The sequence below is a fragment of the Puntigrus tetrazona genome, chromosome 16 (genome assembly GCF_018831695.1).
Source record: "Puntigrus tetrazona isolate hp1 chromosome 16, ASM1883169v1, whole genome shotgun sequence".
NCBI classification, from domain to species: domain Eukaryota; kingdom Metazoa; phylum Chordata; class Actinopteri; order Cypriniformes; family Cyprinidae; genus Puntigrus; species Puntigrus tetrazona.
Genome location: NC_056714.1, coordinates 13,448,502 through 13,472,884, shown reverse-complemented (window position 1 = coordinate 13,472,884; position 24,383 = coordinate 13,448,502). Strand labels below are relative to the sequence as shown.

At 37.7% G+C, this 24,383-nt stretch overlaps 1 protein-coding gene across 2 annotated transcripts; it reads right to left on the bottom strand.

Moving 5' to 3' along the window:
- Positions 1 to 1,196: 1,196 nt before the first annotated feature.
- cacng8b (calcium channel, voltage-dependent, gamma subunit 8b) lies at positions 1,197 to 22,899 on the bottom strand. Of its 2 annotated transcripts, XM_043260539.1 has the most exons (7): positions 22,607 to 22,899; positions 20,780 to 20,782; positions 11,163 to 11,423; positions 9,679 to 9,903; positions 5,075 to 5,158; positions 4,284 to 4,424; positions 1,197 to 3,552 (listed from the first exon to the last, which is right to left on the bottom strand). In XM_043260539.1, the coding sequence occupies exons 4-7, from the start codon at positions 9,899 to 9,901 to the stop codon at positions 2,723 to 2,725; spliced, it is 1,278 nt and encodes a 425-aa protein (XP_043116474.1). In that variant the 5' UTR covers positions 9,902 to 9,903; positions 11,163 to 11,423; positions 20,780 to 20,782; positions 22,607 to 22,899; the 3' UTR covers positions 1,197 to 2,722. The 2 variants fall into 2 exon arrangements, with proteins under 2 accessions (XP_043116474.1, XP_043116473.1); XM_043260538.1 differs by lacking the exon at positions 20,780 to 20,782.
- Between the last annotated feature and the right edge of the window lie 1,484 nt (positions 22,900 to 24,383).

Genomic DNA, 24,383 nt, shown 5'->3' with positions numbered 1-24,383 from the left:
CCTGTCAGACTAACGGGCTGTTCTTTCACTTTTTATGTGTATGAGTGCATGGGGGGGATAAAACAGGATCTGCCTGTGCAGGTTTATTAAAGTGCCCCTATTATGGGTAATAAAAGGTTCATGTTTTGTTTTTGGGATTCCCTAATTACAGGTTGACGTGCAATGCAAGGTCAAAAAACACTGCATTTATTTTTCCAAACCTCTTCTCTGTTTGATGTTAATCTGGAGCTGCTTTGTGTATAGCATTACCAGGGAAAACCTAGGGACAAAAAATTCATTATCATTTTCATCCAGACCAACACGGAAAGAGCAACCAGTGGACGAGCAGTATGCTAATAATTCGTGTTGACGTCAAAGGCTGGGGATTCGTTTTAAAAAGGATTTCAGTGATTCAGAGTCAACTCTTTCTTTTGAGAGACAAATAACTTTATACACGGAGCACATTTTCAAAAATCCATAATAGGGGTGCTTTAATTGTTGGACTTGTTTGTGGGTGGGTACAATAAAACCTTTTCTAGTGAGAAAGGGATGGCCTGCCCATCTGAATATCAGGAAAAAAAATAGGTTGATATTTATCCAAATTATACACAAAAAAAGGCCAATTTCAAATATATATTCTGCAAAACATCTTTTTAGGCACTTTTAGGCATTAAAAGGAGTTGTTTTTTTCCAAATTTATTTATTAATTATTGTAACAGTGGTTCTTAACCTTTTTGACTCAAAGGCCCCTGTTGTTTACATGACATTTCCAGCTGTTTGTGATAAGGATTTTCTTTTTCACTATTTCTACCAAATGTATTTTAGTGTTTGCCATAACTAGAAAAAATTATATACATTTGTATTGAAAACATTAATTGTAAGATTGTATTACTCTTATGTGACATTTACCTCACGTAAAGAGTCTTGGGTGAATAAAAATAAGAAATATCTTGATTGTTTTGTCTTATTTTATGCTAATTTTATCTTACTTTAAGGCATCTAGTGGGCCCAGGCCCCGGGTTAAGAACCACTGAATTTGGAAGCCTGTTTTATCCTCACAGTAAAAAAAAAAGGTTAATAGTGAATTTTGAGATTCCTTGCAACTTTGTTACTTTTTTATATGTTAAACTCCAAAATGATGGCTTCCATGAAAGATCATCTTAGTTATCTTTTATGGATAAAGATGTTAAAAACACACAAATGACATCACTCGTAGATTGTCTGTTGTTTCTTTTATATATAAAATTCGTGCAATACAGTGTTAGAGTTTATCACACATTAAGATAAACCATATTTTCTCTAGATATATCTATTCTCCACTACGTAATATTTATAACTGACCACATAAATGCTGTCTGTGTGTAGTTTTTCACATTTTTTTCTGTATGAAATAAAAAAGACCCCCCGATTGCAGGAGATTGTGATTTGATGCCCATTTGCACTCTTTTATATAATGTCCTGTGTTGACCTTTTGTTGGCTGGGATCATGGAATAAAGGTTAAAGGTTAGCAGAATGTCCACATATATAATCTCTCATTTAGAGAAGCAGACGGATCAAAGGGAGTCAGGTGCAGCACAGTGAACATTTGTTTTTGTTTTTTTTTTTTGGAAGGGAGTTTGCCTTTGGGATGCTGTCATGATCACATGACACAATGGAGGGAAAACACAAATGACACAGGGCATGCCCCACATACGAGTGTAGCCCAATCAGAGCTCAAGGAAGACAGTGTCCTCATACATATTCAAAAAAGCCCGACCCACCCACCCATTCTGCCCTTTTCAACACATAAAGACCTCTCCCTTCACGTCTGTACTCTAGTTTTTTTTTTTTTTCAAATACAGTTATGTGTAATATACATTTGCATTTCAAAATGTAAATTTTTTTTTTCATCCTCCCTCAGATTTGAAAAGCACAGTTTTGGATAGAAGTCCCTCTTCTGAATGTCATCATTCGTCATTTTCTCTATACAAATATATCGTCTCTCCCTCTTTAACCAAGTGAGGGAATGTTGTAATGCCCCAAAACAAAGGTTTTCAATTCAACAAGTGCTACTTCTACTGCTAATAGTGATTTTAACAAAAATAATATGATGGTAGGTTTATATAAAAATCTTTTTTTCATTTGAACTCTTTGTCATTTCAGTCCATCGATTATGGTGCTGATCTCTTTACTGAGCTGGAAGACAGATATACAGATATTACACTAAATTGCATGTTATCAAAGGGTAGAAAATAAAACTTTCTTTAAAATAAATAAAATGCTTCTCACAAAGTTAGTCGTAGTAATCTTCTCACATGTATTGAATACGCTCGTGTTTCTGCAGTGCTCAGTATCACGTTTTGGAATCACAGTCAAAAATCTTTGAAAAGCAAAATAGTCTTTCTAGTTGAAAAACTAGAACCATTCGACATGTTAAGAGCTGGCGGTTCAAACGCGGTCATGATAACAACAACACTACACGCCGTCATGAAACTCCACGTCTAAAATCAAGCGAAATAATATCACAGTATCCCATGATAATAACGTCGTTAAGATTAAACATGTTATAAAACGGTACTGAAGAACAAAAAACATGAGGTGTTGTTGTTATTATGAGATGTTTGTCTTATCTTTTACTCTTTATTTTTGTCATAAAGTGAAACATTTGTCAATGCTGAGAGACTTATCCTCTTTTTAGTTGTTTTCCAGTCCATTAGCTCTCGCGTTTGACCTCTTTTTCAACTACCCTGACCCTCTATCCGTCTACACTGGTGTAGTTTTCCTATTTAGCGTGTTGGAGTTACTCTCTCTGTCGCCTTTTCCTAGCCTATCCAGCGTTCCCATCCCTCGTTCCCGCTCCACCGTAGAGGAGGAGAAAGGTGGAGGCTGGGAGGACGGGACGGAGTTGCTGAGCGGCGCGTTGGAGTTGGAAGAATTCTGGACGGCTGAGGGATTGTGGGATTTGAGTGAGGGCAGCGTCCCACTCATCATCATGCCTCCTCCGCCCCCTCCGCTCTCTTTCGGAAAGCAGTTGTGCAGCTGGTATAGAGTGGCGCGATCCACCGTGCCGTACAGCGGAGGGGCGCCCAGCCCTCCCAAACCCCCCAGTTTGGGGTCTCGGGAGAGGGTGTAAAGGGAAATATCGCCCCCTGGCAGAGCGGAGCGGGAGTGAGGGTTGGGGAGTGTGGACACAGAGATGGGCCCCTGGGAGAGTAAAGCAGACGGGGGCATTCCAAAGTTCTTCCCCCCGGGCGGGCCACCCACGGGAGAGGGGTCCCGTGAGCGTGAGGGGTCTGTGGACCGAGAGCTGGAACGTGATCTGCGGCGGAAGCGGTAGCTCGGGAGCCGTAGCATGGCGTGAGTGGTGCTCTTAAAGATATCGGTGCGAGAGCGACAGCGGAGCTCCTTGTTCTTCTCGATGTAGATGTTCACCGCCAACACGCCCACCATCTCAGCCAGGATGAAGGACAGCCCGCCGAAGTAGAAGGACCAGCCGTAGGAGTATTGCCATTTCTTATCCTCGTCCTTCTTCGGGGAAATGTCACCCAGAGCGGCAGAAATGTACACTATCACACCAATGATGTTACTCAGGCCTAAAGATTAATGATCAAAAACAAGCCAACTGATCAAAAAAAAGCAGCAGCATTCACAGGTCTACATGTTTCAGTAATACTGTGGATCTGTATAGACAAAAAATGTAAGACTTTTTGTATACAGCATTTTATAACATTTTGTGGTGTTTTCTGCTATCAGTATATACTGGAGTATACAGTAGTCAATATTTGAAGTGGATCGGGATTTAGGAAAACTCTGATGGAGTAATCCACTTTAAAAATGTTGACTATTGTTCACTACAAATATATACTACAATGTAACGTAATATAATATTAATATAGTATGAATTATTGCATTCTAGATATTTAATTCTAAGATACATAAGAAAATTTAAAATTAACACACACACACACACACACATATATATATACTGTATATATATATATAAAACCTACAAATAAAATAAAATATAGCATGTATCTTAAATGCAATGCAAGATACGCATGATATTATTTATATCATATAATGTGCATTTTAAACGCAATGTAAGATACACATAATTATTATTTTATATTATATATTTATAATCTAAAATTTCTTCTTTCATTTAAATTGTCAGAGTTTTCCATGTACACATTTATTCGCATTTTAATTAGACTTTAGGACGCCTCAGAGTATGACACAGTTTACTATTCCAGGCAACTCTTAGATGTAATTTGACATTTACTCTTGGACCAATGCCTATATACACACAATGCACACACTTTACCTGCCGCTACAAACAGAATGCCAGCCCCCAGCACGATGTTCCTTTTGCTCTTGTAGAAACGGCTGGCTGCGATACAGACTCCTCCCATTAGCAGCAGGATGGCACTAAGAATGGGAAAGATGTTGGAAGCCCGGACCACTCCTGCAGGGAAAGAGAGAATAGCAGAGTACAGAGACAGATGGGAGCGAGTGAGAGACGGAGAGCATTAGAAGCGTGAGACATGATGAGTGCAGGCCAGTCATTTCTGTTCAGGTCTTTAACACTGTGGGTTATTATCTCTATGCCACATTTTTAGATACAAATATTAAGCTAAAATGAAGCACCTGGGTAATTAAATGATGCCGTTGTGCACAGTGTATGAAAAAGCCCCAGAGGAAAAATGTTCCCCTGGCAGTTCGGCATCCCATCTGGGACCAGTCAAGCTGGGACAGTGCAAGGAAATGCCATCTAAATACCAACCAAAATGCCAACCTGTGTGCATGCATGCATTTATGCGTGTGACATGCGCACGTGCACACAGGAAGCTGTAGCACAGAAATGTCTTGGAGCATTTCAGGGGATATGAAGCATAGGATTGAATTTGCAGAATTATTGTGAATCTGCAATATGTTACTTAAACCGGGAAGAAAGCATAAGAAACGAGAATGAGTAAATATAGTGGCGATGCTTTATTTTTGGGTGAACGGTTTCTTTAACAAGGCAAAGATATTGCTGTAGCTGCATTTCATTCATGCCGCAGAAATGCTTTGTCATGATAAAGTCTGTTGTTGTAATAAAGGGCAGCCTCTTACGCAGGACGTATTCTGCTCCATCATGATCAAAGTCGGCGTCCTCTGGGAAGTGGTTGATCTGGGAGCACACGCCACGCTTCACCCCTACAAAGAAACAGACAGGAACATCAGAGGTGAGACATCCTTGCAACGAGCCTCACGCTCCTGCGCATATGTTACTTCTGAGCTTAACTGAGAATGAACCGCAGCGCTGTACCACGCTTTCCCACAAATGTGTTTACATGATCACACCCTGATGTAAAAGCACTCGCTGCACTCTCTGGCAGAGACTGTAGTTGGAATCTTTTAATATTTAAAACTTATCTGGATCATAATTAAGTGGCATTGCTGTTTTGTTACACTTCCGTTCAACAGTTTTAAATGTTTTTGAAAGAAGTCTCTTTTGCTCAACAAGACAATTACACTTTAAATTAAACATTGACTATTCTAAAGTATTTGAAAATGTTATTTATTCCTGGGATGTATTTCTAAATTTTCAGCATCGTTACATACAGTCTTCAGTGTCACATGAAGTAATTGTTGAAAACAGTTGTGCCATTTAATATTTAATATTTATGATGAACAGAAAGTTTTATTAACAGCATTTTTAACAATATAAATGTCATTTATGACAGATTTAACATCCTTGCTGAAAAAAAGTGTAGTTTCTTACACTATAGAAAATATAAAATATATAAATGTAATATAAATGTAGAGTCTTATATAAAAAAACTGCATAAATATTATTATATTTTTTGCTGTAACAGGAACAGTATAACTAACTCAGAAATAAGGACTCAAAAATATTTTCTCATAACAGCATTAATGTGAGACAGGCCGACAGACAAAAGATAGATAGATAGATGCCAGACAGACAGACAGACACACACACAGAGACAGACAGATAGACAGACAGACAAACAGACAGATAGATAGATAGATAGATAGATAGATAGATAGATAGATAGATGCCAGACAGACAGACAGACAGACACACAGAGACAGATAGACAGACAGACAGACAAACAGACAGATAGATAGATAGATAGATAGATAGATAGATAGATAGATGCCAGACAGACAGACAGACACACACACAGAGACAGACAGATAGACAGACAGACAGATAGATATATAGATAGATAGATAGATAGATAGATAGATAGATAGATAGCCAGATAGATAGATAGATGCCAGACAGACAGACAGACACACACACGGAGACAGATAGATAGATAGATAGATAGATAGATAGATAGATGCCAGACAGACAGACAGACAGACAGACAGACAGACAGATAGATAGATAGATAGATAGATACACACGCAGACAGACAGACTGCAAGAGTTCTGACATAAAAATGGATGGCCTAATCAGCAGTCCAATCTCTTTAAATTAGATAGGGAAGTCATTTTCAGATTGTAGCACCTGATACAGATCTATTTCTCTTAATTCATTATGTTCATTTGTTAAGATGTGGAACAGGAAACACACACACATGCAGATAGGCCTGGAGTCAGTCAGGGAGTGCATAGCTACCCGCTCCAGTGCAGACAGACAGACTGACGCACATGATGACATCATGACTGGTGTTGACTGATGGAGTGGGAATGTGATGGAGTGATGAGACAGACGCAGGGAGATACGGGTGGACAGGTGGGGGGGGGGTTCTTTTCACAGCTGTTTATGTCTTTTTATATTCCTCCTCTCATGGACATTAATCTGTAAGAAAGAGATGAGGGTACAAAGGGGAAATGTGTCACTGCGTAGAATCTGGCATCACTAGGGTGACCATAAGAGACATTTTCCCCAAAAATGTCCAGGACTCCTATCTTGCCTAAAATAAGTAGGTTTTGGCTTTGATTGCGTGCAGACTGATCAGTGCATTGACTCCTTATGTTTTCAAAACGCTCTTGAGGTACTTTAAATCAATGCAATACAGAAATCCTGGCAAGGACACGTCTGGAAAAAATGGCCTGTATGGTCACCCTAGGCATCACTATTCGGGTTCTTTGTTAGAGATACTGCATCTTTCAGCAATAACCTTGTGTCTAAATAGTATCTATCATCAAATGCACATCAACAGACCTGCCAACCTCTCCAAAATATATTGAATACCATGAAAGTGTAAAAATCAGTTTTTGAGCTAGATTTAAATGTGAATTTACATTGGATTTTATCATGAAGATACATGATTGTTATAAGTGACCCAAACTAGAGGCACTTGCAAAGAGGGAGTTCATGCAGAGAAAGCATTGAAATGTGGACTGAGCCTCTCCCAGCCACGGAAAACACTCGCTGCTCATGTGTAAAAGAACACAGCTCTGCACTTTGTTTTCCTTTCAGTGGTTCTGGTTTAATTTTTTTTTTACAAATTTGTCATTCATCCATGCTTGAAAAATGTTTACTAGAAATCCTGTTCTCATTTAAAATTTAGTTAAAATTTTAAGTTGTATTTTTTTTTTTTTTAAAACGTGCGTACATAATTTTTTTTTGTATTTGCTATATAATTTAATTGTTAGCATGATTAAAATTTGAGAAATGTTACCTTGACAACTAGATAAATGTAAAAAGTTTACTTATTTTATTTTTCATTATTTATTATTATTATTAATTTATATATTTTGTGTATTTATGTGCCACATTCACCAGCTCCATTCAGTGTGTCATCACACATTTAAAAAGCAATAGCTTTTCAAGATTGTGCAACCAGTGGTTAAAAAAAAAGCCAACATTTAAATTTCTGAAGAAATGGCGTAGCCTTTCTCATCTGTTTGTATATGTATTACCTTAATATTACAGGTTTTTAAACTACGGTAACTTTTTGGTGTTACGTTATCTAATGCCTTTATCTTGTTGCATTGTGTTAGTTTAGCTGATGAGGCATCAATATATGTATTTCTATGGTTTAGACCAGCACCAAGTCAGAACACTCATGCTGGTCTAAGATGGACTTTTCAGCATTTACCTACTTACCATGACCTCGCTTTCTCTGATCTAAGTTACATAAACATGAAAGCATCTCATTAGCCTTAAGAATAGCATTAGCTTCTGCTATCGATTGCTCCAGCAGCAGGGGAGCGTAGATGAAGGCAAGGACGAGGCCCAGCGTGTGTGTGTGTGTGTGTGTGTGTGTGTGTGTGTGTGTGTGTGCGTGTCTAGAATCGAGTGGGGGTGATGTGACAATCAGTGCACCTATCATCACGCGGCCAACACTATTTGCTGTTTGGGCCAGGCTAGCTGTGACATTCATTATGCAGATCCAAAATGTCCGCTTTCCACTTCACCTGCTCTTAATTGTGTTTCAACTAAGCATCCATCTTGGCCCTAATCCCTGAGGAAAGCAAGGATGTCTTGACCTCTAAACTATGCCAAGAGTGCTGTAACACTACAGCGACCGACAGGGCAAAGAAAGAGGGGAAAGCGAGGCTTTAATGAGATAGAGAAAGAAACAAAGAGAGACGACTGAGAGAGAAGCCGCGCCGCTGTGATGATTGGGAATCCAGGCTTATCTTTAATTGAATGCTTTGTTATCGGAGAGCTTAGCCATAAGGCTAAATTAGCAGAGCACAATGGCTGGCTGCAGGCGGAGCGGAGAGCGCATTACACGGGGATGAGCGAGAGCACGAGGTGCTAGAACGGCCCCTAAGACCACGACTGATGTCCCTCTGTGTTGACCTCTCAATGCAATCAGCTCAGCCTTTTAATTAGGCCTTTATAGACTTTTTTGGGTTTCGCTCCTACACAAAACTCTTTAGTAGTAAATGGCCATATCAGGGTTCAGGACGTGTATATGTTTTATTATATTGTGTCTGTTAATTATCCTTAAATACTATTTAAATGAAGAATTTAACCGTTTTTAAATGGTTTCATCCTTTATACAGGCATATTAGCCAATTTCAGAATCATTTAAATGTATTTGAATAATATGCATTATGTAAAGTTGAGATATCCTATTAATTTGATGAATAATTAAAGTTCTGACATTAAAAAACATGACAAAATCTTAAGTTTAGAGTATTTTTACAATAGGAATTATTACCAGTCTGTAAAATAGTATTAGACTGAGTTTTTTTTTTTTATCTTAAACTCTTAAAATAGGAATATGCCTTTTGAGTGACCTAGATGAATATAAATATTGAAAATACAAGGATAACATTGTTGTTATTGCATGCATATATACCATATATCTTACCAACCCCAAACTTTTGAATGGAATTATATATATAATTAAAGAGATAACAGTCTCTTACTTAAAAACTAGGGCTCTCAATAGAATAAATAAATAAATTATTTTCAGCATTTTCATATTACCTGTAGAAGTAAAAATGCTACAGAAATATGATCAAATTCTGTAAATGTTTTAAAAAGCATTAATCATTAAAATCATTTAAACACACACACAAACTCACTGTATATGTAAACATATATACACATACAGAAAATGATATTCTCTTTGATGTACTATTTACAGTTTTCCAAATTTTGGCCTAGTATTTTAGTATTACTTAATTTTTTTTTTTTTTATAAAAAATGTATAAATCTTAACTTTACTTTTTTTCTCAAATTACTGCACACAGACACCACCCCCACAATATAACCAAGAGCTAAGACAGCGGCTGACCTTCCAGACAACAGATCCTCCACAGCCCAGAGTGCGTCAAGGCCCCGGGGTCTTTCTTCTCCTTATTATGGGGATCCTCTTGTGTGTTATTGGCGGTGCTGTTGCAGATGAGCGCCCGTGAGTAGAGCCAATAATCAGTGCCTATAGCAACCGTCATCAGGCCGAAGGATGCGAAAGCACCCACGATGGTGAGAAGGATCTGAATGCCCTTCTCACACACCATGCCTATGAAAGAGAGAGCGAGAGATGAAGCAAATAAGCGGAGGGGTGGAAACATCACTGCCTGCCCATCTATCTTTCCTCACACTTACTTTTCTGTAATATTGCTAGTATATAGAGATAGAGAGATGATAGATTTGCTTTTTTGGCATGGGCCTAGAGATCATTTAAAGGCACAGTTCACCCAAAAAAAATTTAAATCTTAGTTGTTCACCCTCATGTAATTCCATACCTGTAAGTAAGACCTTTGTTCATCTACAAAACACAAAATTATTTCCTCAAAGATTATCAAAAAGATGTTTTTGATGCAATCTAAGAGCATTCAGACCCAGACAGCAACACAACCAATATGTTCAAGGCCCAGAAAGGTAGTAAAGACATCATTAAAATAGTCCATGTGACATCAGTGTTTAAGGAATAATTTTGTGAAGACTTTATTCAGCAATTTTTTTTTCTCTCCCACGACAGTCCACTATTGCTGTTTGCTGTCTATGAAGGGTCAGAAAGCTCTCGGATTTCATCAAAATATCTATAAATTTGTGTTTCGAAGGTGAACAAAGGTCTAAAAGGAGTAGTTGATCCAAAAATGAAAATTCTGTCATTAATTACCTCACATTGTTCTAAACTCGTAAAACCTTCGTTCATCTACACAACACAAATGAAGATATTTTTTGGTGAAAACCTCAATAAACTGCAACACAACTCAAATGTTCCCAGCTCCAGAAACATCATAATTTTGGAGAGTATCGCAATGCAATGCATATGCATGCTTTAAAGTATTTGACGTAATCTGCCTTGTTTAGGTTTGGGGGGAAAGCACAGGCATAAACGTAATCTGTGGAAAGAGGAAAGAGTGCATATGCGTTAAATCTCCTTAAAATGGGCGAAATACGTAACTCAAGTTTTGTTATTTTTGTTTTCTTTGCACAAAAAAAGCAAAACTGAAGTTGAGCAACAGATGTATTTACCATGTTTCTGGAGCTGGGATCATTTCAGAGGTGTTGCTGTCTATTGAGGGTCAGAGAGCTCTCAGACTTTCATTAAAATATATTAATTAATTTATGTTCTGTAGATGAACAAAGTTCTTACGGGTTTGGAAAGACATGAGGATGAGTTATTAATGACAGAATTTTCATTTTGGGGTGAACTAACCCTTTAAGGGTTTATATTGCCATGAGGCTGAGTAATTAATAACAACATTTACATTTTTGTACTTTAATACTTTTAATACCTTTTAATACTGCTACCTGATTGGACAAGCTTACCTGACGGCGAGTTTCTGTCCTTCGACTCAATTTTGAAATCTTTCTTTTCCTCGTCAGATGAGAATGTGCTGTCCCTTCAATCCGGGCAGCATCCATCGACTGTCCTCGCACACTCCTTTTCTCCTTCCTGCACTCGTTTACTCCCCACTGTTTCTCTGCTGCTCTCACAGGTCGACCGCAATGGAGAAGCTTGTGTTGATGCCTTCGTGTGTGGGTATAGTCTTACTTCGCGTCAGTTCTGGTCATTGCTGATAAAAAAACCTGGAGATAGAGAAGAAAGATTGAATTCTGCCGCAACTTCTTTGCCACAAACCCCCACCATTCCCCAACAGTTTGGGGGAACTTTAGCGAGGAATGATTCTAAAGAACTTGGGGAGAGAGGAGCAAAGGCAGGTCTTCACTGTTACCATAGTAACGCTGAATCGCAAAAGCATGGAGAGATGGGAGGGGGGCAGTGCTTTCATCCCTCGGGATGAGATAAGGGAATAACTGACAAACATGCAATTCAGCAACATCACACGAATTGGATCATTGCAATGAGCCTGTAGAGACTCCCTGACCAAGCAAGAGGAGAAGCGTTACCTCACAGCGCCGGATGCTTTATGTTAACCACACCTATACGAGGCAAAGATGCTCACGAAGGCGCACACACAGCGAAAAACCTATAAAACCAGAGGACAATCGCGCAGTGCGCATAATTTAGCAAACATAATTTAGCAGACATAATGCAGGGCTGCCTTGGCTGTTAATAATTTATAATGCAATATGGCACAGCCATCAAAATGGGTTAAACCCTGTTCGCATGGTGAGCCTCTGCAGTACAGATTTTGTAGCCCTCATAGAAAAATCCCTTTCGAGTAAAGCATGGATGGAAAATGTGTCTAATGTGTCACATCAGAGCAAAAAAGAAAAAGGTGCACAAAAACATTGTAAGCATGGAATTTTGCATGTGGCAATCCGAACGATTCTGACTAAAGACGTTTATCAGGTGTAAGCTGTTAGACGGGAAATACAGAAATAGCACAAACAAACAAAATATAATCTTTACAAATGCACAAGTTACACAATGTAAACCAGTTTAACGCAACCACACAACAAAATGACCGTTTCAAGCGGACATTAATGAGAGCTATTTGGGATAGTAACCTTTGTGCATCTATATTTTTTTAAATAATCATAGAGTATATGAATAAATGTGTAAATAATGTACTGCTAATAATTTAGCGAAGTGCAAAAAGAATTTTCATGTAAATTGTAGTATTTCAAAAATCAGTTAAATGCAATTCAGTGATTTTATAAAATGCTTCTGCAAAATTTTATTACGTCTTTAAATGTGATTTCAAAATTACTTTAATTGTCTTTGAAATATGGCTAATGTGTAATGTATACACCAAAAAGGACTTATACTGTAAATTAAACATGGATTTTTACGTACTTCCTTTTGAAAGTTATACATTATTTGTTTATTTGTTATTTAATATAATAAATATTTAGCTGACATTTTGTATTTTAATAATCTACTTGTACTTTAGTATTAGTCCACACCTCAAAACAAGCACACTGCTTTAATACATGACATGATAATAAAAGAATAATGATTTAAAATGTGCTTTAAAGTAAAGGTTTTCATTTGACATCATTACTAAAAGGCATTAACAAACATGTCATGAGAGTGTTCTGTCTTTAAGGCCATTAGTCTTATTAATATATTATCTGCAAGTACATTTATAAATTGCACATTTGTACATTTTGTACATTTAATATTTTAATACAGCAAATTTAATACAATTAAAATAAGGACATTTCTTCTTTTCAAAAATGAAACTAGTTTAATATCTATGGCCACAGGTAAGGGTAAAGATATTAATCAGAAAACCATAATGACAAAATAACTTGATCAAAGCAGCTGGAGAAGATGAAAATCTCTCATTTAATCTCTTCTCACACGGTGAAGTAATGGAGTTTATTTTGATCGATTCCAGAATCTGGGACTGAAAGTGTGAAAAATAGAGGCAGAGAGGCAACAGTCTGTATCCGCACTCTCAGTGCAGTCTCAGCAGGGAATAAAGCATCATGTGACATTAACCTGTGTAAACTGGGTCCAAGACTTCATTACTACAACTCTGCAAGCAGCCCTTGTCACAAAGTCATATTCACAGATCACAAGAGCCTCTTTTCTGGCCGTGTAATCACTGATTAATAGTGCTTTATCACATTGCCAGTATTTAGAAAGCTTTAAACCTGTATGTAGTTTGCCAAGAAGCTACCTGCATTGCAGCAATGTATACTACTAACTACTGCGCTGACATGCTAAGACTAATTACTTAGAAATATTAATACAATTAAAAAATGCTGCTTAAAGAATGCCGCACGGGAATGCTTTAAATAATTACAGTGATATTCTCCACATCCACAGCAGTACTATATGCACTACAGGTGTGATATAAACCTAAATGTACTACTGCACTACAAATCTAGTATGTAATAACTAGAAACTACTATGATACTAAAATACACTGACTGCCATGTTCAGTGCTCTGTCATTTTCATTACAAGTAACCCGTGCACTGACAAATGTGCAGAAATATGCAGTTAGTTAAACTGTTTATGCATCATTAAGTTGGTACCCTTTTAAAAGATACTATACTGTTTAGGTACTAATATGCAAGCTTTAGGGGTAAATAAAGTACAAAGGTGTACCTTCTAAAAAGGTACTGGCCCAGTGACAGCTTTTGTCCTTTTTTTCTTAAGAGTGTATGGTATAAATAAACATATCACATAAACCTCAGTCTTTTGTACGTACAATAAATTGATGTGCATTAAATGTACAGCGCATTTGTAGCATGCACTATTATGCACTACTAATATATTGTAAAATGTAAGTTATGTCTGCAAATCTAGATTTTCAGCATCATTACTCAGTCCTCAGAGTCACATGATTCTTAAATCATAATAATATGCTGATTTGGTGCAGGAAACATTATCAAATCTTCAAAAATATTTTATGCAAACCGTGAAAACCGTCTGGAAAGGACAAAACGAATTGCTGATGCTGCATATTATTAAGTTGATATAATATTTAATATATTTGAAATGTTTTGTTTTAGTGACGTTTTGGATAAATCTGCATCCTGGAGGGGGAAAAAAAAACAATTGAGAACCACTGCATTACAGCATCCGCAGCTTAACAAAGCATCATTACTTCTACTCAAAGAAAGAATTATTATATTCCTCCCCCGAAAACAGTGCCAAAAGTGTTACTGATTAATAACAGGCCATAATATTTTGCAGTTCACATGACTGCCCACAGAAAGCCAACGAGAACTGAACAGCCCTGAGGGGTTTAACTCCACCTCTGCAGGCCCCAGAAACATTAACAGAGGCGGTATGAAATACACTGTTCTTCTATATGTCAAACTAATCAGCCTGAGAGTCACTCACAAGACAGTCGGCAGCTTTTAGTGTCTGTTTCTATGTGATGCCTCTGCCATACTTAAAACCCAAGCCGACAAAAAAAGAGCATCAAAGCGAGTACCACACACACAACACACGATACGAAGCAGATCGCCTCTGCGTTTCCACAGTCTGCCACGTCTATTCGCGATAAACACATACAAGCATATGGCTTGGCAGACCACAAAAGTCACATATTTATTTACATCTATTTATAATCGCACAGTCACAAGAAAAAACAGCAGAGATCTTGTTCTCACGGGACTGTCGCGTAATCAGCCACAATGCTGCCTCCATTCATAATTTCTCAGCTATTGCTGCCGTGTGAGAATTGATTTGCAAGGCTCAGGGGGTGGATGAAAAGACACAAAGTAACTCATTTCCCCCAGATCATTACTTCCTCACCATACATTCGACATGTCAAGATGTGTACGTCGAGTAACCGATCAAAATTACAGACAATTAATACACCATTCAGACAAATCATGTCACGACTGTGAAAGGCGAAGCTGTAATTATGGGAAACGCGTCCAATTATTATGACTCGTGAATCAAAATAATTAGCACATAAGTCCCTGCTGCAATCATGACAAAAAGCATCAATTATGACCTCTTTTGCACCGTTCGGAAGAGAGGGAGAATGAACGTGAGCCACAAGCAGATGTGAGAGGACGCAATATCATGACGGAAAGTCCGAATTACATCAAAGAAAAGCAAGCGCGCTGAAGAAGTTGGATACCTTTGTGAAAGGAAACGCTCGAGCGATTCACTTTGGAAAGCGAATAGCGCTATGCATCAAATGAAGCAATGAAAGACTACCTTCACCGCTCCGTTCGGATGAATTTATCGCTGCTGCAGCATCATCGCCATGCTGAGGGCGTGAGACCGCACTGAGCTCAGAGATGACATCTCTAATGAAAGATTAGAGTGGAACACCTGAGCTCGCGTTTCCACACACCCCTTATTGCAGCTCTCACGTCCCCACTGCTCTCGTTGACTGAGGTCATATCCGCCATGTGCCCCAGCTGTGGACACAGTGCCTGACCCATTCACAGTTTGAGTGTCATGCGCACAAAATGTGCTGTCCTCATGAATACACACGTCTTCTGATCGCATTTTGACACATCATGTTCCTGTAGTTTGAACGGTAGAGCGTGGCATGAGGTCATGAGTTCAACCGCATTAAAACGAACAAATGAAATGCACATCTTGAATGCAGAAAATGTCACTTTGGATAAAACCATCTACCCGGTGTGAACGACTGATTGCTTCGGCATTTTGTCATTGTAATTGTATTTACTTAAGCATGAAATGCAGTTTGTTTAATTAGTAAAGGGTAACTAAGGTTAAGCTAGTCCTGCCCTGAATTTTGACTAAACAGCACAAACAAGAAGCTATTCATTTTTAGGGAAGGGTAGTTAACACGTATAAGTTATTACATAGTCTTGACAAGCAATATACCTTTCTTTCAGATGTGCTGGAGGTCATTTGTTTTGTGTGGATATATTCATACAAGCAGAGCGCATGAAAGTTGCATACGACTACCACTAGAAATTTGAAAATTGTAGGTTAAGTCAAAGACTTTAGACTGAAAAAGACCATCTAGTTAATAAGTAAAATAACCAACCACAGTTTGCAGGATTAACTAAAATATTTACCTTGCCTAGGAAAAAAATACATTTATTTCATACTAAGTACAGTTCAAATTTATTAACATATTTTCCGACTTCGCTTGAGAGCTAGATATAAAAATTAGAATAATACTTTTTTGAAATACTACTTTTGCACAAAGCACATTTCCTAATATTAAAGGGTTAGTTTACCCAAAAATAAAAGTAGCCTGTGTTTTACTCACCTTCCAATCAGCTCAGTTGTATGTCGCTTTCTTCTTTCAGACAAATCTAAGCGGAATTATACAAAAATCTGCAGCCCCCTCCAAGCCTTTCAAAGGGGATGAAATGGGTGTTTGCTACTCCGGGGGGATACCCTCATGATGGCCATCTCCCCATGCTCTTCACTAATCATGCAAAGTTGACGTCTTATGTCATCTGCTGGGACAGTCAGCAGAAGTGAGAAAAAAGGTTTTATTACATTTGAAATATGGATATTTATCGTTTAAAAATGCATGGATTTGCTAGAGGAGACCTTGTGATGGATGTTTTATTACAGATGCGTGTACTTTATTTAACTTCTTCCGAAGTGTATAGCAAACACCCGTTTATCCCCATGGAAAGGCTTGGAGAGGCCTGGACAGTTCTTAATATAACTCCTACTGGATTCGTCTGAAAGAAGAAAGTCACATACACCTAGGATGCTTCGAAGCTAAGCAAGAGTAATTTTAATTTTTGGATGAAAAAACCCTTTAAGCCTAAAATGTGTTTTAATGTCACTAACAATGAGGACTGCAATTTTTTTATATCAATCTTTAAATATATTTGCAAGATATTTTAGGTGTGTACCTAAAGTAAGCCTATAATGTACTTGCAATACTTTAGCACAAACAAATATACATTTTTGCACACGTATGCCAGTATACAAAAAGTATTGCACATAAATATGTACTGTATATGTATTTTTAGTATATTTTGCATGGAATAAATATACATTTTAGTATATTTATTTTTTACTAGGGTGATTATATCACAACAAAAAAAGCAAAATGTACAGTTTCACTTGACACTTAACATCTTTTACAATACCTTTTATAGTTTTTGCATTATTTCATCCTTGAAGGTAAACATGACCTTGTTTCAAGACTGAAGAAAGAGAGCCCTTACTCACTGAAGTAGCATAAAGTCGGCCAATCAGATTAGAGCTTGCCAGAACGAGTCAATGAGTCTGAAAATAAAATGCTTTGTTTAGTTCAGATCGTAGTTTCCCTTACAAGACACGAATATATCGTGCTTCAAGTCAATGTGTTCATCATAACTAATTAGTCATTTAGCTGACACATTTCATAAATAACTTCCAGTAGATTTTTTTGTTACACGGACCGTCCCCTTGAGCAACCTTGAGTTGAGTGGCTTGTTTAAGAGCACAAAAGTGATAGTGGCGATGGTTCATAGATCACCCCTTCCACAATCTTTCTCTTACCAGGCAAATTCTACACTGCACCACATTATCAGCTGACATGACCAATATCATGAAGGAACATTTTTTTTTAACTCTGTTAGAAGAGCGGTGATGAACCAGCAGGCGCTACATTTATACTCTGTCAGAGGAGAAGCTATTTAAATAATATCAATATGCATAGACATGTAAAGCTTTCAGGAGGAGGTCACCTTAAAGATTCAAATTCAACAGTCAGAAAACAGTACAAAGCACTTAATAACATCCATTCAAGCCCCATCAGAACACATTAAGCACCAAAATCATGCCTACACTTCAAAAAATGCTTGTTTACAGCAAAAATATTTAGAAATTCTCAAAAAAGGATTTAAAGCCTAGCCCAGTTTTCAGAAAAAAAACAAGTAAAAATGAATTTTTTGCTTAGAACAAGCAAAATAAGTGACGATGGGATAAGCGACCATAAACATTAAACATAAAAACAATATTATTTAGCTTACACCATTGGCATCTTATTTAGCTTGTTTTAAGCAAAAGCTTTCTTAATTTTGTCTTGATTTTGCGGAAATCAAGACTATACGTTTTGCTTGTGTAGAAAATCCTTCTTGATTTAAGTATTAGATATTTTGTCTGAAAACAAGACAAAAAAAATATACAATAGAAAAGCATTTTTTCTGCACTGTAGATATACTAATAAAAATGATTCAGTTGGTCCAGTATATTTATTCACAAATACCACCAAAACAACCAAATTTAAATTCAAATTAATTCACAGAGTTGTCGTGATTGAAATAAATGTTTAAAAGTAATGTTTCTTGAGCACCAAATCAGCATTTTAGAATGATGCTGACAATTCAGCAGAGAAGTGAACTACATTTTAAAATTGTGATCACAATGTTAGGTTTTTCCTGTATTTTTGATTAAGTACACGCACATTACAGAATTTCTACCAAAAAAGAACATCTGCAGTATTGAACAATTTGTACTCATTAAAGATGAGAGAACGTTAACAAAATCACATTTAGCGATTAGATGAATTTATCACACGTCTCACATTCAGGCAAACAAGCAAGCACAGCTAGTCTTAATTCCCCAGCAAAGAATACTCACATCCTTAAACATCTGATAGGTGTTTGAACACATGATACAGTAGCAGTGTATGAAAATATGAGCAGTTGTGCTCAGGGATATTTCTTCTAATACAATAATAAATCCATGGCTCTTTTATTTTTAGTAAAGTTCTTTTCAGATGAACTTCAGACATAAAGATCATTTGCCGTGAGGCAGTTGCTCAATGAACGATGAACAATAATATAGTTGCAGTTATGCTGCTGGATCCCATGTAGGAAGCTCGGAGGAAGACAGCAAGTGAGGATATTCATTTCATTTGCTTAACCTGGATGTCCGTGTCTCCTCCCACAAGCAATTAACAGAGTCTCTAAACAAGCGCCATTACCTCGTTTCATAATTCCTTTTGAGATTCAGACAACAAATGTACAAACCGACTGAATGAATCATTTCCTCTTGCTTACAGCTTGCTATAGGTTCTGTTTGATGACTACGCACGAGGGGAAGAAATGATCACAGTCTATCTACTGCACTCTTTCTCGTCTGTATTTAAGGTAGAAGATTCTGCTTCTATGAAAGTTTCAGTCCCAGATGGGACCGTTGAAAGGGAGAGTTAATTATTACAGCTCTAAGGGCAATCCAAAAGCCTGTGTTATTTTTTCAGTACGATTCCTCATTAATATGTAGAAGGGGCCTCCTATGCTCATCATGGCTGCATTTATTTGATCAGAAATATATCCCTGCTTTCACAGACAAGGCTTTAGCCTAGTCCTAGACTAAAATGTAAATCTGAGCTGAAAAACTGCACTGACTGATGTTAAAACATGTCGTTGCCTTTGTTTTGTCTCTAGGATACGTATCAGCAATGCTTTTTTCTAAGGAAAGTTTATAAAAATGACTTTAATGTCCTTATTGAACTATGGCTATTTTTTAGGCTAAGCACTGCCTGTGAAACCGGGCCACAGTACTATTGTGAAAGTATTATTACAATTTAAAAGTGTTTTTGTGTTTTAATGCATTTTATATTTTAAAAACTGAATTTTCCACAGCTGTGTTCAAAAACATTTGCATAGCTATAAAAAACAGTGTTAACAATTTTGTTTCATATTATAATACATTATGTTTGGATTACAGGCCACAGATCTGACTGACTGCATGTTAAAAAAAATATCTCTATGTAGGATTTAAATGTAAATTAAATATCACTATTGCTTGAAAAAGACATCAGTCATCTGTGCCAAAATGGTTTAAAATTAGTGCTATTGCATCATTGCACTAGGGTGGAAGTAAACAGATGTTGCCTGACTCATCTGATGTCACTGTCTGTTAAAAGTCCACTGTCTGTAACCACGAACAAGACATTAACCGCACTGACCATAAACAATCTACATAACGGCGAAACACAAACAAACTTCTCATTCTGTTTCAACGCCGTAAACATCCATCACTGATGTGGGTAGAAAAGCTGTTTTACTGGCGTCGTGAGAATACAGCTTTGCCGTAGACAGCATTGATCGGGGGTATGAGGGGTCACTTCACTCCACTCTGTTTGTCTGCTGCAGTATGACTGTTTTAAAAGCTGTATTGGTCTAGTGGGAAAGAACAAGTGTGCCTGGAAAAGTGTCACGACTAACACCACGTGCGATCGCAAAAACAATCCATGTCTCGATTATATTTATCAATTTCAAAGCCCCCGCAAAGGCTTCTTCTCGCAAAGATCAAATTTGTCATGTACATCCCCGAGAGCTGCATGCAGGACTCCTTATTTTTACAGTTCACTCCTCTAAATTATACAGAGAATAATGGAAATCATCTCAGTTAGGGGTCCGCTCTTTAATAATTGTAAAAAAGCCATCCGCTGGGGTTTCTTTTCCTTTGTTGTAGTCTGAAACGCTCTCGGTTCCTGTATAGATCGTGGGAAAATGGTGTTGGTACAGCAATGCTGACACAGGATTCTTCAGAGTATTACATAATTGTGATCCCAGGAGACACAATCTGCTTAAACAGAATCCTCTAAAGGAGAGCGATACAACCTGAGTCCTGACCAGGTGCTTTCTCTCATTAAAACATTTCTGTGTGGTCAGAGGCCATGTAAACTATGGAGGCGCATCCTAGGCTTCCTGCGAGCACACAAGCATGTTGATTAAGGTTTCTGTGCCAAAGCCAAACACTACCATCACTAGCTTGCTCTGTGTGATTTTTAAACTCTCATTCATTCATACATTCTTTTCTTTTTTTTTTTTTTTTTTTACAGTAAAACACACTGAATAAGATGTATTGTTCTTCTCAAGCGAGTAAGTGAAATAAATATTTGCATAAGCAATGCTAACTTAATTCCTTTTTTCGTTTCTCTTCTAGATTGCTTCCTAATGTAATTAGATGTTTAATAAAGCTAGCTTTGCATATCGTAAAATATATCGTACAGCTGCTTCGGATAAAAATGTTGCTGAATGCATGCATATATGAATATATTTTATTTACAGTAAAAAGATGCACATGTAGTTGCCGGAATGTTGATGTAAAAATGCACTGAGAGCGTTACATGCAGTACAGGTTTATACTTTTGTAATTAAGTGACGTTTTGCTACTGTGTAAAAACATTAAAGTATATGTTAATGTGCCTACCAGTTTAAGCTATTAATAATGTAGTTAATGGCTTAGAGTTGTACAGTTCATGAAAAAAGGTAACTGTGAACTAATAAATTATATCAGCATATTTGTAACTTATAATTAAAATAAGAAACTTTTTTTTTAAAAATGGCAGTATGTTATGTCTTCAGGCTCTTTATTTTAATTTATTTTAATAATAAATACCTAAATAATTTGCTTCTTGTTAATAGGTAGTTAAGTTTATGTATGTTGTACAATTATGGATGTAGGATATGGTCACGTAGAATACGCGCTTTATAAGTAATAAACAGCCAATATTTTAATAATAGGCATGCAACTAGTTAATAGTAAGAATTGGTCCCTACACTAACCCATGCTATAAATACAGGAAAACGAGGTAATTATGCAAGGTGCATTTTTATGTTCATTCCTTCTGCTAAAATCACAGCAAACACGTATTTTTTAATGATTAGCCTAGATTGCAAAACATTTTTACAGCGCAGGCCTTCATCGTCTATCAGTGTGACAGGTGCATCTTCTCCTTTGAAAATTGCCTAATGCTGAAATAGAGGCCTCTTGACAGCAAAAGCCATGTTCCTAAGGTCACATGATGTGACTGAAAAGCATGGATCAAACATGCACGAGCAGGGCTGTGAAAAGGTCCCCGCTCGTGATCAGTGAGATCAGATAAATGGTCAGGGTGAAGTGTGGGAGTTGACAGGGGGAGGCTGGGCGCTGATGCGAGCCGCAGTGCATTCATTAGAGGAGCCCTCCACCGACACCGAAAATGGACGCCTTTCTCTGAAAAAAAGCCCTCCATTCTCGCTTCAAAAAACTGAAGGGACGGGATGTGTCCAAAGAACCGCGACAGACTTGCTCTAGAACTGTATCAGCGGTGTTTGTTCCATCGAGCTCCAGATAAGGAGAGTTTATGCTGCACATGCATAATGAATGCGAAGATGCGCTTGCAGATGCACAATGAAGACGGTTTCATTTATCATATCTCCCCCCCCCTCCGTCTAACAAACATTTGCAGAAACAACCAAACGCAGGCGAAGAGCTTTGAGTAAATCGACAGCTGAGCTTGCAATTTGGCATCGATTGATTCCGCTCTTTACATTCCACATGGACACACACACACACGCACGCACGCACACGCACGCATGCAAACGGAAACATCCGAACAGCCCCCCAAAAATCGCGAGCGCACACGCAGACTACAGAAAATCAGATTTTTTTTCGCTTACCAGACTAGTTTGTCTCGTGTTTGCAGATCGTCGCACTCCCGGAGAGGAAGACGGGGAGAGGTAATTGCATATCAAGAGAAACGGACTGTAAACGAGTTCGAAAAGAAAAGAACGGAGGGGGTCGCGCGTCTCGGAAAGCGTTTAAAATGTCGTCAAATTCTAATAAAAGCGAGTTACAGATGTGAATCTCTCAAGACTGGTGTAGTATATAGGAGATATTCAACGCGCACACGTCCCCACGTCACTCGAGCACGGATTTGTCTAGAGCGCGTTTAGCCAATGCGTGTGCGCGACTGCGTCTCCCCCGCCCGCGCCGCAACGCTTCGCTCGCGCTATCCGTCCCTTTCCTTACTCCCTGAGAGAGAGAGAGAGAGAGAGAGAGAGAGAGAGAGAGAGAGAGAGAGAGAGAGAGAGAGAGAGTCGTAAGCAACTTGTCGCATACCAAATCCTGACAGTCCAGACGAAATATTCCCGCCATTGTGCTTTTTGAAATCAAGCTTTTTTTTCCCCCCAGACCACCCTCACACACAAACCGTTGAGAGAGGGTCAGCTTTTGCCTGCATTTTGGGGACTAAATGTTCCCACAATGACAGCACTATGTAAAAATGCGCTGACTACGCTTGCACGAACAATTTTATAAACTTTAAAGCGCAAAACTGAAAGATTTTGCTTCATGTCTTCAAGTCTTGCGGGTTTTGCATTTATTTATTGATACGTTTATTTAGTCATTCCATTATTCGTTTTTTTTTTTTTTTTTTTTTTTTTTTTTTTTACAAAGAATACACTGTATGTTGATTTCATATTCAATTATTGTAATACTTAAAATACATACATATATGTAGCCTGCATAAGCGCTCCTCCTAAAATGTTTTAATAGTTTCTTCACTGGAAAAAAATGGTGTAGGATTTACTTACAGTTAAGCAGTTAAGTGGAAATTTTATTGAAGAAACACCAAGTAACACAGATTTTTTTATAAAGACCAAAATAGCATCTTCTTCTAAATGTTCTTCAACAGTCTTTTATATAAAAAAAATAACTATAACTTTTATTGTGTGTCTGTCTAATATCACCAAGCCATCTGTTTATTCGGACTTCTATAATATATATTAAATATTTGCTTAATCCTTTTTTAGGAAAATAGTTGCTGCATTTTAAATTACATTTACATAATTATAAATAGGCCATAACATACATCATATAACCCAGATGCTGATAGTATTCACAATGTGTGTACAAAACTTTATTAAATAGCATCCATTTAATGTAGAATGTTAAAACCGCAGAAAGGTTCGTCTGAGGTTTAGGTTTATAGCATAGAAAATATAATTATCAGTAGAATGTAAAGTCCCCACCATAATAGAAACATAAAGCAACATGCTTCGCATATTGCTCTCTCTGGTTTTTGCAGGAGATGAGAGAAACAGGCATCTAGGAGATGATGTTAGTACCGCACTGCTAATGAAATGCAATGTTATCCAGCCTGAGAAAGAGCACTGAGTTCCGCAGAGGGAGAGAGAGACGGAAAGGGGGGTGTATGGAGGGAGGGAAGTGAAAAATGGCAGGTTGAATGCGACAGATGCCTCAGAATTGGCTTAGAGCGGGCGAGAGTCTATTTCTTATGCTTTCAGTCGTTTTAAAGATCAATAAACACTCGGGTTGTGCGCGTGAGAGACTCCCGGATGTGCGTAAAATAATCTGAGGTCGAGTAAAACGCGAAAGCGTGATTGAAAGCGTGATGGGTAATCATGTGAAAACACTAGTCCCAGTTTTGGACCA